The 23,883-nt window shown below is 41.8% G+C and overlaps 1 protein-coding gene across 1 annotated transcript in view; it reads left to right on the forward strand.

The window, feature by feature from the left end:
* The window catches only part of LOC103745891 (cat eye syndrome critical region protein 2 homolog), a 155,105-nt gene that overhangs the window by 73,932 nt on the left and 57,290 nt on the right, over positions 1–23,883 (forward strand). The window contains exon 2 of the mRNA XM_008847902.3: positions 22,742–22,836. Coding sequence (XP_008846124.1) covers positions 22,742–22,836 — 95 coding nt within the window. The remainder of the gene's footprint in view (positions 1–22,741; positions 22,837–23,883) is intronic.

A 23,883-nucleotide genomic window follows, 5' to 3' on the forward strand; every position in this document is an offset into this window, starting at 1 on the left:
AGGATTTTACATAGGGTCTCTTTGTATTCTTTTATTCTTGATACTTTTCAGGTGTTGGCTCCAGTTGCCTGACCCTGCACTGGGCTAAGGAGGCAGGGGGTTTCTCCTGTCCCTGCTGCACCTGTTAGTTCCCTGATTCAAGCAGGCCCTGGGTCTGCCTCCTGACTGTAGTCATATCTGTCATCTCTCGATTAACCACACTTGTCTGCTGGGGGAGGCCTTGGTGGGAAAAACTGCCTTCACACCTAGTATAGCCTTTATCAGAAGAGAAATGCACCTTATTTAATCTTTAGGGATTCTTAACCATCTATGGGACAGTTTTTAATCTTTGGATCCCTTTTGTAAACTGTCCTGGTTTTAAAGCCTTCCAGAAACTCCTTAGTCCTGAATTTGGTTTCCTATTAATTTTTTTCTTTGGGAATTTGGGCTCGACATAAGTCTTGCCACATTTGTCTTTGAGTAACCCAAACGGACCATTTTTTCTGTCTGGTCTTTTTTATATCTCTTGTAGGTTGTTCTGTTATTCTACAGACATGTTTTACATGCTGGTCAGAATCATTTAGATCTGCTAAAGCTTCCTCGCTTTACAAAGATCCTGTCCCATTAAAGGTCTTAGCAAAACTATTGAAGCTCCATACCATTCTCAAGGTACCAGTTGAATTAAGCTTTCCTTCATATCTCTGGTGAACACAGTCTTATCTGGCCCAGTGACCTGGATATCATATATTGCTTTTCTCATACCTAGTTCTCTCAGTAATGCCTGTCCCTCCTTTATAGTCCTCCAGCCTCTATTAATTATGGGCGTTCCCCTTGGTAATGACCATGTATCTTTAATGCCTTCCATCAGCCATCCCATTAAGGACTGCTCGCCCTTGCATTGGCCTTGGTTGAACAGCCTATATTGTAAGGATGGATGGGAGGTTACATAACTCAGCTGTGAAACTTCTGAAAGACTTGGACTAAACGTTATTTGCTCCCATGTCCCATACCCTCAGGAGCCATGTGGTAAGGGGCTCTTTGACTGCTTGCTTGTAAGTTTTTCCTAGTTTTAATAGTTCCAGTGTGGAGTATTTCCTGTCTACAGTACTGTTAGCTTTTTTCCTTTTTGTATCAAAAGTTGAATCTGAGGGGCAGCTTTAGCTACTTTTATTTTTAGGTTGTTTCCTTTTTCATTATTGTCTTTTTTCTGGAGTCCTTGGAAAAATTCTTTTATTCTTTTATTCTTTCTCAAGTTCTGCAACTGGATCTTCCAGTACCTCTCTAGTCTTTTCAGCTTCCCCTGCCTTTGGCACATCTTTTATTATGCAAAGTGGCCACGCCCCCTCTCTGGGTTCTCAGTTTGTGTCCAAGGTCTGTAACAGTTTTTCTAGCCTTTCTATAACCTTTAACAAATCTTCATATACCCACAATTAGGCTCTTTCCTCACATTACAACACAGCTGTGGCCCCCTTTTCTGTGTGGCTGGCTCCTTTTTAGTTTGTTTGTTTGTTTTTTGGGTTTTTTTGGTCTTTTTGAGACAGGGTCTCCCTGTAGCCCCAGCTGTCCTGGAACTCACTATGTAGACCAGGCTGGTCTTGAACTCACAGAGATCCACCTGCCTCTGCCTCCTGAGTGCTGGGATTAAAGACGTGCACCACCACGCCGAGCATAGTTACATATTTTATAATCCATTGTAACATCTTTGCTTTTCCCAGACTTCCACGGTTTGTCTTTTCCAGCGCCATCATCCTGCTGGCTATGCCAATTTGTCCCCCAAGTTCTCTTAGGGTCCCTTGCTCTTGGTGCTATTAGACAAACGATCTTTATCTGAATTTTCCATAGTTTATATCCTGGGTAAGGGGAAATAGAGTAACTTACAAAGTTGAACACTTGGTGCCCGGTTCCGCTCTGTGGCTCAGTGGCCTGCCAGTCCAGATCACTTCCGTGCCCTGCCCACAGTCTCTGTTAGCTTTTTTCCTTGCCTCATGGGCCTGTGGTCTCGACCGGTAAATGCCTGGTCTCGTGTCCACATGGGCAAGATACTGGGGCTATCCTGTCCCTCCCTCCCCCCACTTTTGTACCGGAAAAAGTACCCCTCAGGACACACATGTTCCTGGGTATAAATTGCCTCCTGTGTAAGTTGATTCAAGTTGTTCTTGCACACCTGAGGGCCGTGGCCATGTGTGTGCTATAAAACCCCAGGGCTTGCCAGGAATTGCTCTTAGGATGTTCACCCACTGCTCTCCTTGCTTCAGACTTTGGTATAGTAAAGAGGAGGGAGAGAAGGGAATAACATATCCTCCTTGCTGTTCCCTGGTTGTCCACAAGTGCCATCTAGCACTTCCCTCACTCCTGGCAATATTGCCCTCAAGCTTTTGCTCTTCTTGCTTTTTGTGTGTGTTTATATGAGTGTATTGCCTATATATATATATGTAAGGGCACCTGTGGGGGTCAGAAGAGGGCATCAGATTCCCCTGGAACTGGAGTTAAGGACAGTTATTAGGTACCATGTGGGTGCTGGGATTTGAACTTGGATCCTCTGCAAGAGCAGCCAGTGCTCTTAACCACTGGGCCATCATTCCAGTCCCATTTTAATTATTTGTTTTTATTTTATGTGAATAAGTACTTTGCCTACATGTATCTAAGTGCTCCTGTTTGTGCAGTGCCCACAGAGGCCAGGAGAGGGTGTTGGATCCCCTTGAACTGAGGATAGTTGTTCACTACCATGTGGGTGCTAGGAACTGAACCTGGACACTCTCCAAGAGCAGCAATGCATTTAACCCTGAGCCATGTCTCCAGCCTGGGCATTTTGTTTTATTTGTTCTTTCATATGCTTATTTTTACACTTTGGTGAACTTACCCTTTATTTTATTACTCTGTTGTTTCCTTTTACGATGCCTACCATGTTCTTTTAACCTACCACTATCAGTGTGACTTGCTTATCTGTTTTCTTGTGTTCCCTTGCTTTCAGACACTAAAACATGACCCAGGGTTATCTGTACGTGTCCTGTCCCAATCATAGAATCAGCCATTTCTCCTAGGAATGTGGATCCTGGTGCTAGGCCTGCTTTTTATTTGGATTTTTGTCTTGCCTTTCCCCCTCCCCCCCCTTCTGGGATCATCTTTGACGGCAGAGCAAAGAAATATTTCACATGTATGATGTGTATAACTACATTGCTACATACTCCTATGGCACCCACTGTGTTTAGAAAGCAAGCTAAACATGCTAATGTGTCCAACTCTTAAAACCTTTACCTTAGGAAAGGGATGGTTGCCTCCTCTGGCTTGTCTGTAAACTCCAAGAGTGAGAATCCTGCCTCCTTGCTTTGGGGAAGAGAAGACAGGATCTCCCCTAAGTCCAGCTGGTTTTGAACACTCCAAGAGATCCTCCTCCCACTCTAGCCTCCTGAGTTAGAGACACACCTAGCCATTCCTTTGCTTGATTATTTGTTTCTAGCATACACATGGCAGCAGCAGAATTGCTAACCATGTCCCTATAACTGAGAAACACCTTCACCAACAGTGTTTCTGTCCAGCTTCTTTGACCCTTTACTTGTGGCCAAAGTTACTTAGCTCAGCACCTTTACTCCCCACTAATTCATTTTTTAAATTTTAAAACATTTATTTTTTTGTGTATGTTTGTGCATGCATGCTCGTGTGTGTGTGTGTGTGTGTGTGTGTGTGTGTGTGTGTACATATGCACACTTGTCCCCTGGTGCACATTTGGAAGTCAGAGCACAGTTTTCCAAATCAATTGCCCTTTTATCATGTGGGTTTCAGGGAACAAACTCAGATCAGCAAATTTGGCCTCAAGTGCCAAGTGACTTAACCATTTCACTGTCCCTCATTCATTCATTAACACACTGCTTCTAGCTCAGAAGACAGTTTAGTAAACTCTGATTGCCTCCTTAGCCTGTGGCATTTACCTATTCACACTGTGCAACCTAGAGTCTCTGATGTTTTTCCTCATTTTGGATTTTTCCAGGAAGTGAAGGCTTGAGTGTGATTCATGCATGCCTCAGTGACTGAGGTATATTTGAACTGAAGAAGGGCCAAGACCTAAGCAAGAAACTGAACCCTAAGACTAGGCAAACAATCTTAGGTTCTGAGGAGAGTCTCCATTTCCAGTCATTCCTATCTCTCTGAGTATCTTTACATCCATGTCTTAGCTATTTTGCTGTCTCTTACATTGCATATCTCACTATCCTCTTACATAACCCAAACTTTATTATAAGAGGACATGTCCTTGTGTTTACGCTGAATCTTTTATTTTCCAGTGCAAGGCTTCACCCTTTTTGGTCGTCTCTATTGCTGGCTGCCTTTCATCTCTACAAAACCCATCAGGAGCCGGGCGTGGTGGCATATGCCTTAATCCCAGCACTTGGGAGGCGGGGGCAAGCGGATCTCTGTGAGTTTGAGGCCAGCATGTTCTACATAGCGAGTTCCAGGTCAGCTGGGGCTACAGGGAGATCCTATCTCAAAAAGTAACCAACCTATCGGGGCACCTTGGCAGGTTTGGTTCAGTCTTAGCTGGACTTTTGTCATACTGTCCTGCTGCAGGAGTGATACTTGCCTCTTTGTAGACCTGAGGTTATTTCCCTAACTCCCAATATCTGAGACTTGCTTATTACATGATACGTTTTCTCTGTAGATGCTGAAACTGGCAGTTCTGCTCCAGTTTTTGTTATTTGTATCTGGACAGCAGGAAATTAGGGCTGTTTGTTTGTTTCTTCTTCCCTCTCGCCTCACGTTACTCTTCTATTTATAGGATCTTATGTGGACAGAATCTTACATGGTCAACACTGGCCCTGGTTCTGCCCTTGGAGGGCTGGGATTACAGACATCATAGGCATGCACCCACCACCAAACTTGCTTTCTCTTTTTGTTGGCTCACAATTTATTCTTTTTTAAAATTATATTTATTCCCTTATTTAGAAAGTGTCAGGGAGTGTTGGTGGGGACACATGCTACAGCATACATGTGGAGGTCAGAAGAAGATAATGTGGAAGTCAGTTCTCTCCACCATGTGAGTTCTATCTAGAGTCTCCCTTCTAGAAGGGAGATCAGCTCTTCCTCACCCAGCAGTAATCAGCTGCCAATAATTCTTCAACTAAGACTGGGGCTTGCTGTTCATTTCCACAGTTCTGTGCTGGGTTTTTGTCTGAGTTTGCACGAGTCTTGTGCATGCTGACACCGTTGCTGTAGGTTTGTCTGAGTAGGGCCCCAGGCACCTGTAAGATTCTTTCCATATGGTCATGCACCTCCTCCTTGGCTCTTAAAATCTTTCTGCCCCCTCTTCTGCAATGGTCCTTGAGCTCTGGGTGGGTAGACATCAATATAGGAGCCCTGTCCAAGGACCCACACTCTGCGCTTTGGCCATTTGTGACCTTTTGTGTTCCTGGCCCTCTGTTGCATGAGGGAGCTTCATTAATAAGAATTGAAAGATGCTTTAGTGTTCTCTCCATCCCTTGTTTTATGTTCTGTGAGTCTTAGGTGTAGAGGTTGCATCATGGATATGCCACTTAGGCTTGGGCAGTTCATAGAGAATCTGTGTGTGTGACCAGTGGTGTAAATCTGTAATAATCTCTGTTGAAAAACAAGCTAGTTTCATGGGTGGTGACTGGGATACTTGCCTGTAAATTTAAAGATCCATATTTTGCACATAGTAAGAAATTAAATTAGTCTAGGGATATGAGAGCCTGGGGTTTTTTCTAAGATCTATGACCTCTCCAGCTATGTGTATTTGGCTAGGTTTACAGTATCAGACATGAGTTTCCTCCCATTGAGTGGGCTTTAAGTCCAGTTAAAAAGTGCCACTACTGCACCAACATTGTTTGCTGTGCTGGTCATTGTTGTGGTTTTTAGGCCTTGAAGCTAGGATTGGATCATTGATTGATACTCTCTTACCAGCTTGCTTGGTACTCTCCAAAGCTATGAGAGCTAGCCTTCAGGGGAGATGGCTTCTGGGTCAGCTCCAGCTCCATTGCTCCAAATCCTAAATCCATAGTATGTCCTGTCCTCAGCAATAGGGTCAAAAAAATTTTGAAGATGAGTTGCCCGGCAAACATGAAATTTTAAAAAATTATCTTGTTAATCCTCTTTTTTTTTTTAAATTTATTGAGAATTTCATACATGCACATAACGTGTTTTGATCAGATCCATGCCCACTCCCTCCCCTCCAACTCCTCCCACATCTCCCCATCACTTTTTTTCTGGTAACTTCATATACTCTTTTTAAAATTTTAAAAATTTGTATGTGTATGAGTGTCTTGTCTGCATGTATGCAAGCGTACCCATGTTATGCAGTGCCTGGGAGGCCAAAAGAGGGTGATGGATCCCCTGGAACTGGAGTTAGAAATGGTTGTCAGCCACCATATGGGTGCTGGGAACTGAACCTGAGTGCTCTGCTAGAGCAGATAGTGCTCTGAACTGCTGAACCATCTCTCCGGCCCCCCCAAAATAAATTTAAAATATATTTCTTAAAATGAACTCCTCATCCACTGTTCTTCAGCACTGCTTCTCCTTTGCTTATATTTTAAACCCATAAATGAGATCAAGTTCTTCGCAGAGTAACAATTTAATTTTTAGAGAAACATGTTTTACAGATCTGTGTAAAAATTTCACATACTTTATTTTTGGAGTGTGCTATTCAGTATTCATGTTTTTATTTATTGTCCCTTTTAGTAGCTAGAGTTTAGGGTTTCTGTTGCAGTCTTAAGTTTGGAGTCTTAGATTATAGACGCTAATTAACTTCTTTCAGAATATTTTCTAAGCTGGGTGTGGTGACGCACGCCTTTATTTAATCCCAGCACTCAAGAGGCAGAGACAGGTGGATCTCTGTGAGTTCGAGGCCAGCTGGGGCTACAGGGAGACCCTGTCTTCAAAAATTAAAAAAAAATATATATATTTTCTAAATGTTATAAGAATGTCTCATTTTGAGGGCCCCATTGTAGAATTTGGAAGTGGAGGAACCAGTAGAGAATTCTGAAAAGGAATGTCAGTGATCAGTAAGAAGAGTGTTTGGTATAGTCAGAATAGCCATCGAACTGAAATGTTTCTTTATAGATGTGTTATAATGAGAGCTGAGAAAAACTTCATTAAATTTGACTTAGCTCCAGTAGAAAGGTGGGAATAAAAGTAAGCTTCTGTCAATAATATTGACAATTGCATTTTTAAAAATTATTTATTTAATAACCACATACTTAGAAGAAGCATTTCATTACAACAGCATTGACATATTCAATAACAATTTCCAGAGCTAAGATGTATCTCTTTCAAAATTGGCTGTAAATTTTTAGGTTTACAGTTGAATTATTACAGTTATACAATATTGTACTCAGTATAAACCGTATAAGACATAAAATTAAATGAGGTTTTAACCTTTATAAAAGATCTCCATTTCATTATTAAAATACAGTTTCACACAGAAAAATTCATTTTTAATGCAATTGACATTAAGATGTTTGCACATGTGTTTCTAATCTCTGACAATTGCATTTTGCATTAGATTTTTGTTATCATCCCTTCGAATTTATTCCTAAAAGTGAATATCCAAGACTGAATTTCATGAAAGACCGGGGATTTAAGTTGCCAATACCAGGGATTCCTGAAGGTGTGGACAGCTTGACTTGTGGTTACATCATCTATTTTTCAGAAGTGGGGGAGGGAGGGTTAAGTCAAAATGAAATATTGAAGAACTTGATAATATGATTTGCATGTTATCAAGTTCTTCATGATATCAAAAACAAAATTTGTGCCAGAACTTGACGATGAAACTGACTTTTACAGATTTAATGTTTTGTTGTTGTTTTTAGATAGGGATAAAAGACATGTACCACATGACCTACCTTGATTTTGCATTTTGAAAAAAATTATATATGTTGCCCGGGCGTGGTGGCGCACGCCTTTAATCCCAGCATTCAGGAGGCAGAGGCAGGTGGATCTCTGTGAGTTCAAGACCAGCCTGGTCTACAAAGTGAGTTCTAGGACAGCTGGGGCTACAGGGAGACCCTGTCTCAAAAAGACCAAAAAAAAAAAAAAATTATATATGTTTAGTGTGTCCATGATGGAGGGGGAGGGTCAGAGGACAACTTGGAAGAGTTGTTTCTCCCCTTCTACCTTGTGGGTCCCCAGGGGGTGGAACTTAGTCATTAGGCTTGGCAAAGAGCACCTAACCTACTGAGCCATCCTCTGGCCCCCAGAGTTAGCATCTTCCTTAGATTTAAATGAATTTAACATGAGACCCTTCAAGTGAAAACCAGCTTATCAATACAATGTTTCAAGTAATAATAGCACTCCAAATGAAACTGAAATTACATCAAGGTCAAATTAAGGCTGATAATTTTATGAATTTCAGCATATTGGCATTAAATATGACCATCTCTCTAGCCTCTTGCATTCTTTTTATTAAAACTTTTTGTTGAATTTTTGTGTTTTCCATATAGAAAGTCATCTTTGTACCTCCTTCCTGTTTGGTACCCTCCCATAGCCCCCCACTGGAGTTCATACAGTCTGTCATTTGTGTTAAGGCCTATCATGTAAAGTTAGTGTCCCCAGATGTCCCTCAGTGCAGGTTCATCCATTGGGATTTAGTCAGCCTATTTAGAGTCCCTCCCTTTAAGAAGATCAGCTCACCCAGCAGTAATTGGCTCCCAGTAATTCTTCAACTAAGATTGGGGCCTGCTGTCCAGTTCTGTGCTGGGTTTTTAAGTCTGCTTAAGTTTGCATGGGTGGGTCTTGTGTATGCTGACACCATTGCTGTAGGTTCATATGAGAAGGGTCCCAAGTGCCTATAGGATTATTTCCCTATGGTCATGCACCTACCTGGCTCTTAAAATTTTCCACCCTCTTTTCTGCAATGGTCCCTGAGCCCTTGGTGGGTGGATTTTAATATAGAAGTCCTGTCCAAGGACCCACACTCTGCAGACACTTATTCTCTGTGTTTTTGCCATTTGGCTCTCTGTTGCATGAGGGAGCTTTATTGATGAGAGTTGAAAGATGCATTAGTGTTCTCTTCATCCCTTGTTCTATGTTCCCAGAGCCTTACATATTTGATTCTTAACTGATTGAGATCTTTATCTGTGAATTAGCATATTGGAGTTTAGTAAAAGGAAAGATGTTTGTGCCTTCACTGAATGTGCAGTGAATGTTTATTGGCTTTGGAACCTGTACCAGTATGGAAACTTAGTTTTGTGTCCCTTTGCCTTATCCTTTTCCCCACAAAATGATACTCGTTTATTTGCCCCTTATATTCTTAATTTTTCCCTCTTTAATTATAGTCCACATTCTCATTCCTGGTTAGTGAGTTTGCCTTATTTAGAGATATGGTTTTTACACATTATCATATCTACCCTTCAGCTTTGTAGGTTAAAAACCTAGTGCTGGGGGCTGGAGAGATGGGTCAGTGGTTAAGAGCATTGGTTACTCTTGACGGAAGACCCAAGTATGGGTCCCAGCACCCACATGGCAGCTAACAACCATCTGCAGCTCCAGTTCCAGGGGATCCAGTGCCCTCTTCTGACCTCCAAGGGCATTGCGTGACATGGGTGCACTTACATAGATGCAGACAATACACTCATATACATAAAATAAAAATCTTAAAAATAAAATATTTTAAAATTTAGTGCTGTCCTTACGCCTCAAGTACCATAACATTTTGTGTATTTAGACCTTTCAAGGTCTTAATGTTCACATATACCATACAGCACACACTAGACTCCTAAAACCAAGATCTACTTACTGACTTAAGAGAAAGACTTAGAAGATAGTGAATTAGCCTTGAGGGAATAATTTGTCCTAGGGCTAATGAAATATTAGTACCCCACAACAAAGTGCCATCAGCGTCTCTTCCCCAGGGCAAAATTGGATAAACACTAACATTCTTTTTCTTGATTTTGCATTATTGACAGCATGTATTTTATATCCATATTATAGGAGTTAACTTTAACTTACTTTGTTTTTTAAATATTTTATTATTTTCATTTTATGTGTTTGAGTGTTTTGCCTGCATGTATATAAGTGCAGCCATGTCATGCAGTGCCTGCAGAGGTCAGAAGAGGGCATCAGACCCACTGGAACTGGAGTTATGGACAGTTGTTAGCTGCCATGTGGGTGCTGGGAATTGAACCCTGGGTCCACTATAAGAGCAGCCAGTGCTCTTAACCTCTGAACCATCTCCTCAGGTGGTTGGTTTTCGGTTTTCTTTTTTTTCCCCCCTCATCTTTTTGAGATGAGGTCCCAGCTGGCCTGGAACTCGATATGTAGACCAGGATGACCTTGAACTCAGATTGATCTGCCCGCCTCTTACCTACCTGGGATCCAAGGTGTGCGCCACCAGGCCTGGCTTAACTTCCTATTTTTGTAACAATAGATCCTGAATATAACCCAATTTAAGAGGAGGAGGTGGTTTATTTTGACCAATGACTTCAGCAATTTCATCCATGGTCATTTGGCCCGGTTCCTGTGTGCTTATGGCGTCACAGTGCATCACATCGGGGCACTGTACCTCATGGCAGCTGGGAAGCAAAGCAAGAGACAAGAAGGAGCTTAGATTTCCATATTCCTGTCAAGAGTAGGCCTGCAGTGGCCTAATTAATTTCCTTCCAGTAGGCCTGGCCCTCTAAAAGCTCCACCACCTCCTAATCCGACAGAGAGCCTCCAGCATACACTACAGGCCCCATTATAGCACTATTTTCTTATTTACAGTCACACCCTGGGCTTTCCTCCTGTGCTTTGCTTTTACCTTTGCAAATTTCTCTCTTCATCTTCTTTGCTGAGAATTGTTTTTTTTTTTTTTTCTTTTTTTTTTTCTGTGATAGGGCCTCTTTATGTACCCCTGGCTGGCCTGGAGCTCTCTGTGTAGTCCAGGCTGGCCTCTAACTCATAGAGACCTGCCTGCCTATGCTGGGATTAAAGGTGTGTGCCACCACATCCAGCTTTTGCTGAGTCTTAATCGTTTGTCTTTTAAAGTGATTGATTGCCTCCCAGTGGCTAGTTTGTTTTTTTTTTTTAGGATGGTCAGCTTTTGTTATCACTTGCTGTGTGGAGGCATTGGTTGGTATCAAACATTTAAGCATAGGTTATTATTAATTTAAAAAAGAAAAAAACACCTCAATGCTTCATTCTCAGAGATTTTTCCACTGAGTGCCTTCCCTTGCTGACTTGTGGGAGTTTTCATCAGCCCATGTGCATCTTCACAGACTCTGACTGTCCCTCTGGGGTGTCCATCACACTGAATTGAAAACATTTATTGCTCCCCTTCCCTTTTGGATCCCCTGCTGCAGAGAGAGAGAGAGAGAGAGAGAGAGAGAGAGAGAGAATCTGTTGATGGGTGTACTCTTCCTGTGTGTATGTAGGCCAGAAGGCTGCCTCTCCATCACTCTACACCTGTTCATCTGAGGTAGGGTCTCTTCCTGAGATCTGTGTCTTACCTCTCAGTGATGTTGTAAGCCAGTAAGCCCCAGCAGTCCTTCTGTCTCCACCCCCACAGCACTGGGGTTGCATGGCCACATGATGCACAACTTTGTACATGGATGCTGGGATCCAAACTCAGGTCCTCCTGCTTGCAAGTGTTCTTACCCACTGTGCTACCCCTCCAACTCCTATGAGTTTGTTAATCAAGATTACAGCCTGTCTAGGATTGGCATGTCACTTTTTCTCTACTACAGTTAGTTGTACAAGGCTAATGACTCTGCTTCGGAAATATTTCCCTTTCATCTCATATTACCTGTTTCTACCCTCATCGCATCCTACCCCTTCTTCTAGGACTGGATCATGGCAGTTCTTACTCTGCATAACAATATGCCCTGTAGATCACATCACGTTAACCTTCCAGGTTTAACTTCCATCTTTCCTTCAAAAACCAATGTCTTTTTTAAAAAAATATTTTTAATTATATTTATTTTATGTGTACGAGTATTTTTTTTGTTTTTGTTTTTGGTTTTTTTTGCATATATGTAAGTGCCCCACATGGGTACAATGCCCTTGGAGGCCAGAGGCATCTTAAATTATGTGGAGGGAGAGGTATGTACACAGAAGGACAGAGGAGACCTTCAGATCCCCTGGACCTGGAGTTGCAAGAGGTTGTGAGCTGCCTGACATGGACACTGGGAGCCTATGTGTCCTCTGCAAACACAGTATGGGCTAGTGAAGCTGAGCCATCTCTCCAGCCCCAAGCACTAATGCTGCCCCCCCCACCCCGAGAGAGAGGGAGAGAAAGAGAGAGACTTGTCTTGATCTCTAGAGAACAGCTATGAACTGCTCCTGGACAGAGTGATGATCATAACCTCTTAAGCCTGGAGCTACCATTTAAAGTAGCTCCCAGCAGAAGTTCTCTGACAAAATTTACTGCTTTAACTTTAAAATTTATGCAAATATCTAATTAAGAGTACCTTCCCCAGCAGCAAGTTCCAACAGTTTAAAAAAAGAAAAGTCAAAGCAAAACTGACTGTCCCTGAAGCTGTGCCATTTTTTACACCATCATTTCCTGTATCCTGCCCACTAATTTGTGGGACCCTTTGAACACACCTGCCCTCATTGGAAGACCTTGACTTCAAGTGATGAAATGCAGACAACCCAGCCTAGCACCTAGTGACAGAAGCTCGAAAGCAGACAAGAGCCTGTTTTCCAGATTTCTTTTTTGCATGGCCATTCTTGTCCAGTGCACTAGCCTCCTGGAGCATGGTAGGCAGGACACTCTCCAGCCTTCTCAGTACTCAGATCTGTGCAACTTCCTGGACTGCCTTCTCCTCCCTCTTCTCTCTCCCCCTCCCACCTTGCAACTCTGAAATATCTCACGTATGTAGAAAGTCACATTCCTGATTTACTTGTTTATTGATATATAGTTAGTTAGTTTCCAATGATCTTGATATTTTCGAGTTGCAGTCAACTTTTAGGGAAGAAGCTATTTTAGATCTATTCTGTTTCATGAAAAGTTGAGAAGAATGATGTGGTTACAGCAAAACAGACCAGTAGCCTTGGGAGAGCCACCAGATAAATCACTTGGCCAACTGAAAGTGTTTATAGCTGGTTTCAGGTCCCTCAGCATTATAGCCACTCCATCTGATTTATACTTTACAGTCTAAATTGGCATGGCACATGCCTTTGGGATTAAATTAATTTATACCAAGTGAGAAAGCATCAGCTGTCAAAGTCAGGGGTGCCTTCTGGAGCCCAGTGTGATTTTTTTCTTCGTGTTTTCTAAACCCACACTCCAGGCACTCTCTCTTGGGTAGCAGCTGGGAGAGCCTTCCAATGGGGCTGCTTTGCATCCCCTTTGTGCAGAAATGGTTCTGGTCCCACATGAAGCACATATTTGACCCAGATCCTACATTGTCATTGGTCCTGGCCACTCTAGGAAGATTTTTAGACCTACAGAAGCAAATGCCACAAACACTTTTCCTTGGAGCATTTTTTGTTTTCTGTCTCTAAAATTTATTGAAAGCAATTACAGTGATTGACTGGCAGTTGTGCAAATCTATGGTCTTTGTCCCTACTTGTAAGTTGAAGGAAAGTTTTCCTCTACCTTCTTTAGTAAAAGAAAAAAGAAAAGATTAAAGAAAATGTCTACAAGGGATAGGAACATACATACAAGATCTATATACAGTATAGATGTTATTAAAGAATTTAGGTGTTATGTTAAAGAAATATAGCAGTACTGTCAATACAGTGTCTGTAGTCCAGACTCTGTTTGTTTATTAGGCAAGACTTTGGAGTAAACAGTTGAGAATACTTTCCTATAATGTGTGCTAAGCACCTCTTTGTGCTCCTGTCCACTGCTCAGGAGTGTGGGTTGTCGCCTCGCTCAGCCTGAGTTCTTTCCCAGAAGCCACTGCATGGTGGAAAGATTTGTTCTCCGGGGCGGGGGTGGGGGCGGTGGGGGGCATTGAGCAGGCTTTTCACTAATGAGCTGTGACGCCAGCTGCAAGAGGAGCAAATCCTGTTACTCTCTTGAGCTACTCTGAAGCTGAGGAGAGGCGATAGGAACAGGGTCTCCCTCTCCCTCCTCTGCTGATCTGCCTTTTCCGCTGTTTCTTTCCCTTTCCTCTTCTGTCCCTGAGCATCTTGGCAGAGTTCAGATTTCTGTGCTCACAGTTCAATGCGCACAGTGAAAGGGAAGTACAAAAGGAAAGGAGAGAAAGTGAGAGGAGAAAAAGGGTTGGGTGGAGATCTTTAGGAGGCACCCTTGTTGCCTTAGTCTTAAGACTTAAGCTCTGGGTCAAAACCTTAAATAGTAAAGCTTTGAATAACCTGGATTTCCAAGTTCTCTGCAGGCAGTTTTATTGGTGCATGAACACAGTGAGCCACGAATTAAGAGAATTTCAGTTTCTATTCAATTCAAAAAGTTGTGAATTTCGAAGAAGACACTTGTGTCTCTTAGAGTTTACGCTTTTTCTACAGATGATCATTGTAAGGAAGCTGAATGTACTATTTCCGGTGCATACAGCATCTGCTGTGTGTGTCAGGGATGGTACTGCCTCATCACATTATCACAGCTGTCCTTGACATAGACACATTTAGTGTGCACAAAGTAGGATGCTTCTAATAGGAAAAATTAAACTATTAAAATAATGATTTTTCATATTAGCCAGTTTTAAGTGCAGCACAGCTAGCCATTCTGAGTATGCATTTCAGTAGTGTTAAGTATAGTCACATTGTTGTGAAACACATCTCCATTTCCATTTTATACGTACATCTGAGACTGAGACTCTGTATTATTGAACTAATGTGAAAAATGTTAATCAATTAGCCAGTTCTTTCGTTCAACAGGATTAAACTTGCTCTGTCTCTTTTGTGTTTGCTCTTTTTTGTGTGGGGATAAAGATAAGGTCTCACTATGCAGCTCTGGCTGGCCTCAACTCACAGAGATTCACCTGTCTCTGCCTCCTGGCCTGTGTAACAAATTCCAGGCCAGCCATAGCTACACAGTGAGACCCTGTCTCAAAAAAGCAAAAGTATTTCAGGGGCTGGAAAGATGGCTGAGCAGTTAAGAGCACTGGCAGCTCTTCCAGAGGACCCAGGCTCAATTCCCAGCACCCACATGGCAACTAACAACCTTCTGTAACTCCAGTTCCAGGGGATCTGATGCCCTCTTCTGGCTTCTATGGGCATTGCACAACACGTTGCACTTAGATTCCGGCAAAACACTGATATACATAAAATAAAAATTAAATTTAAAAAATTTTAAAGTATTTCAAGTGCATTTATTTATTGACTTTGAGTTAGTTCCTATGTCCTAGGGATGATGGAATAAGTAAAATGGTAGGCAAGAGAAAGAACTTGGAATGTTTATAAATGAAGCATAGTACCTCTGAATACTTGTTCAGCTCCACAGAAGCAGAGCCAACATCCCTGATACTCTGCCCTTCTGTATAGCGACCTTCACCAGTTGCTAAACAAGCCTAGACTCACTGGGAAGAGATATCTTGCCTATTACATTTAATCCATCCACCATAGATGAGCTAAAGAACATGATTGTTTTTCAAAAAAAAAAAAAATCCCCCTTCAATTTGAAACAGGAGGACTTGGAGAGTAACTCAAAAGCCCTTTCCTACCATGTTAAGACCTGTGTTCACCTCCAGAACTACTGTACTATGTTAACAAATAATAGTAAGTTGAGATAAGAGATGCTAGTCTGGGCTGGTGGTGGCATTGTGGCTCAGTAGTAGAGACCCTTGGGCTTAATTCCACAGTTCCCTTCTCAAGTCCTGTACCTGCACCTGTATGCGCGCAAACACACACACACACACACACACACACACACAGGTATGATGTAACCTGTAACCCCAGCACTCAGGAGGCTGAGACAGAGAAGAAGCATGAGCTCAAGGCCAGCCTAGGCTACAGTAGCAAGATCCAGGCTAACCTGTGCTACATGCAGAGATCTCTTTTTTGCGGGGGAGGCATCTTCCTATAATGGGGTTGGCCTGGAACTCACTCCCCCAGTGCTAGGATTAAAGGTGTGTGCCACCAGGCCTGGCTTTGTTTTTTTTTTTTTTTTTTTTTAAAGAGGCATGAATGAATACAAAAGTAGAGGTGTTAGTCCCCAGTTAATGATGATGACATCAAGGAAGTTAGAACCAGCAGCAAACCCTTGGCCACTAAGGCAGGCTGAAAATACACTAAAATCTTTTCTTTTCATTTTGTGGTTTTAAACCTCAGGCTGGACGATTTTATTAATTACAGTCCTTTGGTTCATGACATAATTTCATCACTGGCCTCAGTATTTTGCTGTATTCATTTAATTAATATTGTGTGTGAAAATAGCTTCCAACTAGCAATTAGCAAGTCTCATTATCTGTCTGTGCATCTAGCCACACAGGTTTCTGTCTCTTCACCACTCAATGGAATTTGTTTGGGTGTTTTTTTCAGACAGACTGGACTTGAACTGACTATACAACCCATCTTGAATATTCTGATAGTCTTCTTCTGAGTGCTGGATTATAAGCAGATATCACTATGCCTCATGGGAATTTTTCAAAATCCAGGTAGAAAATAAGAAGGTACACCATACCCAAAAGTTGTCTCAGTTGTCTACCATACAGCAGCCTCTGGGTTTGGTTCTCCATACTAGAAAAGAACTCAACTCAAATTTATGGATGAAAATGCAGATTTGATGTACAAATTAATATATAATCAATAGGCATGTGCTTTTAGAAAACTATTTTGAAAATTTTTTGCAGTGCTGGGGCTTGTAACCCAGGGCTGCACCTGCTAGACAAGTGTTCTGCCACTGAACTAAATCTACAGGCTCTTTAAGTTTTTTAAAAAAACTTTTTTTTTTAATTAAAAAAAATTTTATGTGTATGCGTGTGTCATGTAGGTAAGTGTACCTGTGTCGTGCAATGCCCGCGGAGGACAGAAGAGGCTGTCGGATCCCCTGGAACTGGAGTTACAGACAGTTGTTAGCTGCCCTGTGGGTGCTGGGATTCGAACCTGGGTCTTCTGCAAGAACAGTCAGTATTCTTAACTGTTGAGCTATCTCTCCAGCCCCAAGGCATTGTAATTTTTAATGCATGTATATTCATTGTATAATGGTCCGATCAAACTAATCAGTATATTCATCACTCCAAACATTTGGGATGTTTGTTTTTATTATTGCACACATTCACATGTGTGTGTACATACACATTCATATATATTCAGAAGTAAGTTTTTGGCTTTGGCTCTTTCCATCCACTGTGGGTTCCAGGCACTGAACTCAGGCTTACACAGCAAGTGCTTTTAGCTGCTGAGAAATCTCAGCAGTCCAGCTTTTGTTTGTTGTTGTTACTGTTGTTGTGGTTTTTTGTTTGTTTTTGTAACCAGTGCTGTTTTTTTACCTTTATTGCTCTAAGCATTTTAGATAGACTGTAAACTTGCCCACAGTCCATGCAAGGGATGGAAGCTAGAACCTTATATATGCTAAGCACATGCTCCCAATACTGAGCTACATCCCCATCTCTCTTTTATTTTGAAATATACGTTATGCTGGGTATGATGGTGCACACCTTTTCCAGCACTTGGGAGGCAGAAGCAGGTGGATCTTTGTGAGTTCAAGGCCAGCCTGGTCTTGATAGTGAATTCCAGGCTAGCCAGGGCTACATAGTGAGACCTTGTCTTGAGAGACAGACAGACAGACATTATTGTCCATTATAGTACTCTGCTGTGCAGTGAAACACCAGATTTACAATTTTTATGTAACTGACTTTGTACCCAATGACCAACCTTTCCCTTTCTCACCCATCTGTGATAGTTAACAGTCTTACATAAATGCTTTGGATCTTTTTGTTTTTTCTTTTCTTTTTTTCTTTTTCTTTTTTTGTCTTTTTGAGATAGGGTCTCCTTGTAGCCCCAGCTGCCCTGGAACTCACTATGTAGACCAGGCTGGCCTCGAACTCACAAAGATCCGCCTGCCTTTGCCTCCCAAGTGCTGGGATTAAAGGCATGCGCCACCATGCCCGCCCGTTTTTTTCTTTTTTTTTTTGTAATCTTTTTTTCTCTCTTCTTTTGTTGTTGTTGTTGTTGTTTGTTTGTTTTTTGTTATTGTTTTCTTTTGTTTTTTATTTTCTGTTTTGGGGTTTTGGGTAGATTTTTTTTTTTTTTCTTAAAGGGGTTGATGGTTGGCTGTTGATTATGGTATGAGTATGCTTGGGGACACAGTATAAAGATTTAGTTCTGTCTTTATGTCAGAAATGGAATTGGTTTGCACATTCTCATTTATTTTCATGGATTTTAGGTTGGCATTATGCAATGGTGTTCTTTCATATCTGTTGGCCACTTTATTTGCTTTTCTTCCTCATTATAGTAACATTTAGCTGAGTATAGTGGCACATGTCTCTGATTCCCAGCACTCACAAAACTGAGGCAGGAGGATCTAGAATTCAAGACTTGCCTGTGTTACATAGCAGGACCCTGGTTCAGAAAAACCCCAAAATTATGGGCTGGAGATGTAGCTCAGTATTTGCCTAATATGCATGAGGCCCTGAGTAAGAGCACCAGCAGTGTACCACACCCTTCCTCCAGAAAAAAAGGTTATTTGTGGGCTAGGGTTGTAGCTCAGTAAGGCTTGCCTAGCATGGACCTCTGTTCAGTCCCCAGCACCAAAATAAAATAGGGGGAGGAGAAGGGATTGGTTTCATTTCAGGAGATCAGTAAGTATGCTAGAGTTATGAAGTTACCTGTTTAATGACTCTTGAACCAGCATTCTAAGGAAAAGGGCTTTGTAGAACTGGACCTCGAAAAGGTCCAAGTGAGGCTGTGGGTATAGCATGGTTAACCCTTGCCTATAATGCACAAGGCCTTGGGTTCTATCCCCAGCACATGAGAATCACATGCTTGAGTCAGTGTGTTGGAAGCAGTGACATGGTAGGCCCCACAGAAGTGTGTGTTACCGTATGTAGCTAATATAGCTAGCCTTAGTGTTGTGACTGTAGGAACACAAAGTGGAAGTCATCTGGAAAGAATTTGAAAAAGATGAAGTCGATGATATCGAATAGTGTACAGGGAAGGGGTGTTTAAGTAGAATGGTACGTGTGAGGGCTAGGAGAACAGAGATGCATGACTTGAGTGGTGGTTCTAATTGTTGAAACCATTGGGCCTTTCTTTAAATTAAAAAGTTATGATGATTGTATGTAGGCGCGCATGCTATGGCACACCTGTGCAGATGGGAGGACAACTTTGTGGAGTTGGTTCTTTCCTCCCACCTTTCTGTGGGTTCTCTGCATGGAACGCAGGCCACCAGACTTATGGCAATGAGTTCATTTACCTGAGAACCCTGCTCGGTCTCTCTACAATAGAGGATGTTAATCAGAGGGAGGCAGCTTTGTGGGAAGAACACTGGACTGGGTTGACTTGGTTTTTTTATCTTGGCTCTGTCACTGATTTGCTGAGTGCCCATGGAGAAGTCAGGCTTTTATATAGTCTATAATTTACATTCTTGCTTCAGTATTCAGGAATTCTGACTTGCCTATCAAGAGAGAAGGTGGAGCCTTTTGCTTTCATGACTTAGCTACTTTAAGGATAGTTGGCCATTTACTTTCGAGCTTTGTTCAGTGGCCAAGCATAAACTGTGAGCCTTCAGTTGTTAGAGTAGTGGTTTGTTTTGTTTTGTTTTTACCTTTTAGGGCCTCGTGTAGCTCAGATTAACCTGGATGATCTTGAACTTCTGATCCTACTGCCTTCACTTCTCAGAGTGGTGGGATTAATGGTGTATACCACCACACCTAGTTTAAATAGGAGCTGTTTGAGTTTTTCTTGCCTGGGCTCTTTTGGGCACTTCATTCATTCTTGAATGCCATTCTCCTGCTTCACTCTTCATTTGGTGAGTTCTACAAAATCTCTCTTCCACATGCTATCTGTGCTCACATACCTTCCTTCTCCTCCATATGCAGCAGCTAGATTATTACCCATTGTCTTCCAAAGAAAAGGCAGGCTCATTAGCTGTGTGTTAGTATCCTCTGTCCATCTTAGCTCCAATTACTCCCCTTCACTTAACCTATGGGAGAGAGAGTGTAAGCGGATGTCCTTATGGTATCTTTGCTCCTATTGTTCTTTGTACCTGGTTCTGCCCTGCACCCCACTCCCCATGTCCAACCCCATCACACCCTCACAGTTCTCTTACCTCAAGTGCCTCTACCTTCATGAGACTGTCCAGGCTTCGCATAATCAGGGGCAGGTTTTGTTGTTTCTTTTTCACTTATCAAAGAGTACTGGCTAATAATGCTTTTATTTTTCAGGTCATGTTCTCTCTCCTAATTCTCTGGTATCTTACAGTGGGTAGGAACCCAGAAAATATTTGATTAATGAATTCTGATTAATTTCAGAATTTTTCTGGTTGGTAGAGTTGGTTTTACTGAATAACCATGATCTAGAATGTAGAAGATCACACTGCCAGCAGGAATTAATAACTTCATATACGCAAATTTATATTTGTAAGGCAATATCTATATATAAGGCAAGTAAAGCATTTTCAGCTTGAGCCTTGTCTGTAGGTCTTGATTGTCATCTATCTGGGCTTTCAAGACAATGCAGGGCATCTTTCCAATCACAGTATTTCATAGTACTTTACAGTTTGTATAAATTAGTACTCTTAATGTTTTGGTCCCATGAAATTTTTAGAATAAGGATTTCCAAACATTGGACTTTAAAATTTTTTTAAATATGCTAAAAGTTGAATTTACAGATCCACCATGAAAAAAAAGGGCAAAGATTATACTGCTGCCTTTCAAATTACTCTTGTTGAATTCAACTCTCTTGAGTATCGAAATGGCAGGAATCAATTTTGCATTCCATAAGAGTCCAATAAGTATGGTCCTTTTCAAGCAGTGATTGTGAGAGTTGGCTTCTTTTTTGATTCCATTGACCATTAGTGCAGTGGTAACTGGACATGAATGGACACTGATTTGTTGGATATGCTGAATGAGATAATACCATTATTATTCTTGATAACTACTTTTATTTTGCTATAAATTTTCAAATGAAGCTTCAAACCTTTAAAAATAAAATAATGAATGAATCAGGCCTGAAGAGATGGCACAGTGGCTAAGAACACTTGCTCTTCTTCCAGAGGACCTGGGTTCAATTCCCATTACCCGCATGGTAACTAACACCCAATATGTAAGATACTCCAGTTCCAAGGGACCCAACACCCCTTTTATCTCGCCTCTGTGGGGCATTGCATGCATGTGGTGCATTTACATATATATATGCGCAAAACATTCATATACATATAATAAATTTTTTTTTTTGGTCTTTTTTGAGACATGGTCTCCCTGCAGCCCCAGCTACAGGAACTCGCTATGTAGACCAGGCTGGCCTTGAAGAAAAATTTTTTTTTATTAAAAAAAAAATGACTAGAGCATTTCAGTAATTTCCATAAGAACTTTACCATGTCTATACACTAGAAATAGACTACCTACTCTATTTAGTATATGCCACCATATATTTTGTATTGAGATCAGTAGTAATTGTATGTCATGTTTTGAGGTAAGGTGCCCAAAAGTTGGATTTTTTTTCCCCCCTATGGGTCATGGATCTAGTTGTTAGCTAATCAGTTGTAAGCAGACTCTTGGGACTGGCTTGAATACAGGCAAATTTAACATTGTATAAAAAAGTTAATGACTCTGTGGGCGTGGTGGTGCACGCCTTTAATCCCAGCACTTGGGAGGCAGAGGCAGGCGGATCCCTGTGAGTTGAAGGCCACCCTGGTCTACATAGTGAGTTCCAGGACATCTGGGGCTACAGGGAGACCCTGTCTCAAAAAGACACCCCCCCCAAAAAAAAAGTTAATGACTTTGAGCATAGTCCATTACCTCAGAAAATATTCTAATTTTGGAAGGTTGAGAAGAACAGTAAGATCCACTGACGTTTCCCACTGCCACTGTTTGCCCATTAGCCCTTCTGTTAATCCTGTTTTAAGGTTTAATGCAGATAAGCTGTATCCTGCAGCTTCTACCTGAACTTCAGGGAAAACAAATGCATCTCATCTAAGATTAAACTATTAGCAGACATTACCTCATTTCTCTCCAGATGATGTAAGAAGAATCTCATTCTAGCAACATGGTTTCATCAGTCATGTAGGTGTAGCATTCTCAGAGATTGCCATATACAGTTGTGTGGTACGTCTATATTCTTTAATGCCATTAAAATAGAAATCAAAGAGCTGAGGACACAGCTTATTCTATGAAGTGCTTACTGTGTGAACACAAAATAACCAGATGTGGAGACATGGCCTGTACTGGGGAGGCAGGGATGGGCAGATCCCTGGGGTTCACTGGCCAGCTGGTCTAGCCTAATCCACTTTCAGTTTAGGAAGTTCCAGATTCAGTGAGAGACCCTGTCCCAGAAAATAAGGTAGAGAAGCAATTGAGGAAGATATCTTGACCTCTGGCCTCCACACAGGCTTTTGCAGGTGAACACACCTGTACACACATCTGCACACATGTATATACCACATACACACAAAAGAAAACAGTGTGGCATGTTTATTTGTCAGGTTTTTGATTGTGCAGTTAGCATCAGTTTATAAAAAGAAAGATGCTTGTATCTTTATTCCAGTGTGTGGAATGGGGGCTAATAAGCAGAGAGAGAATGAACCAAAGCACTGAACTCTCATTGCCCTTCTGTGTTAATGGGAAGAAGGGCAGCATTATTTGTGGCAAGTCCTTTATTTCCACTAACCATTCTGCTGCTTGCTGTTGTCTGATGGGGTAATAGGAGACACAAACAGATGCGTTTTAAGAAACCTCCATTTGATCGCTCCATTTCTCTCTCCTTCCTCTCTCAGGAGTTAGAGGCAGCCCTTCACAGAGATGATGTGGAGTTTATCAGTGACCTGATTGCCTGCCTACTTCAGGGTTGCTATCAGCGAAGGGATATCACGTGAGTAATCTTGGTCTTACTATTTCTTACATAGGAAGCACATTAACCAGCTGTTGTGGTGGTTCCTGTCTCCGTGACAAACAAGAACCCAGCATTGACCAGTTCATTACAGTGTAGACTCTGTGTACACAGATAGATTGCCAGCCTTATCTTTGCTCATTCTTTACTGTAATCCTTGAGTTTATGTTCGCAAAGTCATTCCATCATACCAGCTACCATATTTGAGTGTAGAATATCTTCTTTCCTTGTGCAACTTCTGATTTTGGCTTGTAATATGGGCAAAATATTGCCTAACAGCTTAAAATCAGGTTTCACTGCATTTCTGTGGCTTGTATGTCTTCTGTTGTTCATATAACTGGCATAATTAACTTGGAGCCTCTGGGCTCCCTTCTGCTGTAACTGCCAAGTAAATAGCTCTCCAGTGCCTTTGAGATGTGTAGAGACTGGGAGTAAATGTTACCTATGCATACAAATAAAGAGCTCCCTGACTAGATCAATTCTCTTGGTTTCGATTTTTAAGGCTCTGTGTTACCCAGGCTGGCTCAGAACTCGTGGGTTCATGAGTTCTTCCTGCCTGAGCCTCCAAGTAGCTGGACTATGGGTTATGTATGGCCACACCAAGCATTCTCTTGCTTTGATCTGAGCTGATAACAGTTGCTTTGCTACTTTCCTATACTGAAGAAAATAGGGCAAACTCACCAAAAGGCTTTCATAGTCACTTGGCCCTTTGAAGCAATGTAGATGTTTATATTTTTCAGACTGCACTTAGGAAGCAAAGGCAGGAGGTCTCGGAGACTAGCCTGGTCTACAAAGTGAATTCCAGGCCAGCAGGCTCTACATAGTGAGACTTTCTCAAAGGAAGAAAAAAAGGGAGTGGGGGCTTACTGGGTATGGAAGTACATGCCTGTAATCCCTTGGGAGACAAAGGCAGCAGGAGGGTTTGCAGCAAGTTCAAAGCCAGTGTGGTCTACATACCAAGACCCTGTCTCAAAATAAAAACACCTCCAAACAAATAAACCTCCAAGCCTAACATCTAAATAGAGAATG

The sequence above is a fragment of the Nannospalax galili genome, unplaced genomic scaffold (assembly GCF_000622305.1).
Source record: "Nannospalax galili isolate Female #2095 unplaced genomic scaffold, S.galili_v1.0 scaffold1104, whole genome shotgun sequence".
NCBI lineage: Eukaryota > Metazoa > Chordata > Mammalia > Rodentia > Spalacidae > Nannospalax > Nannospalax galili.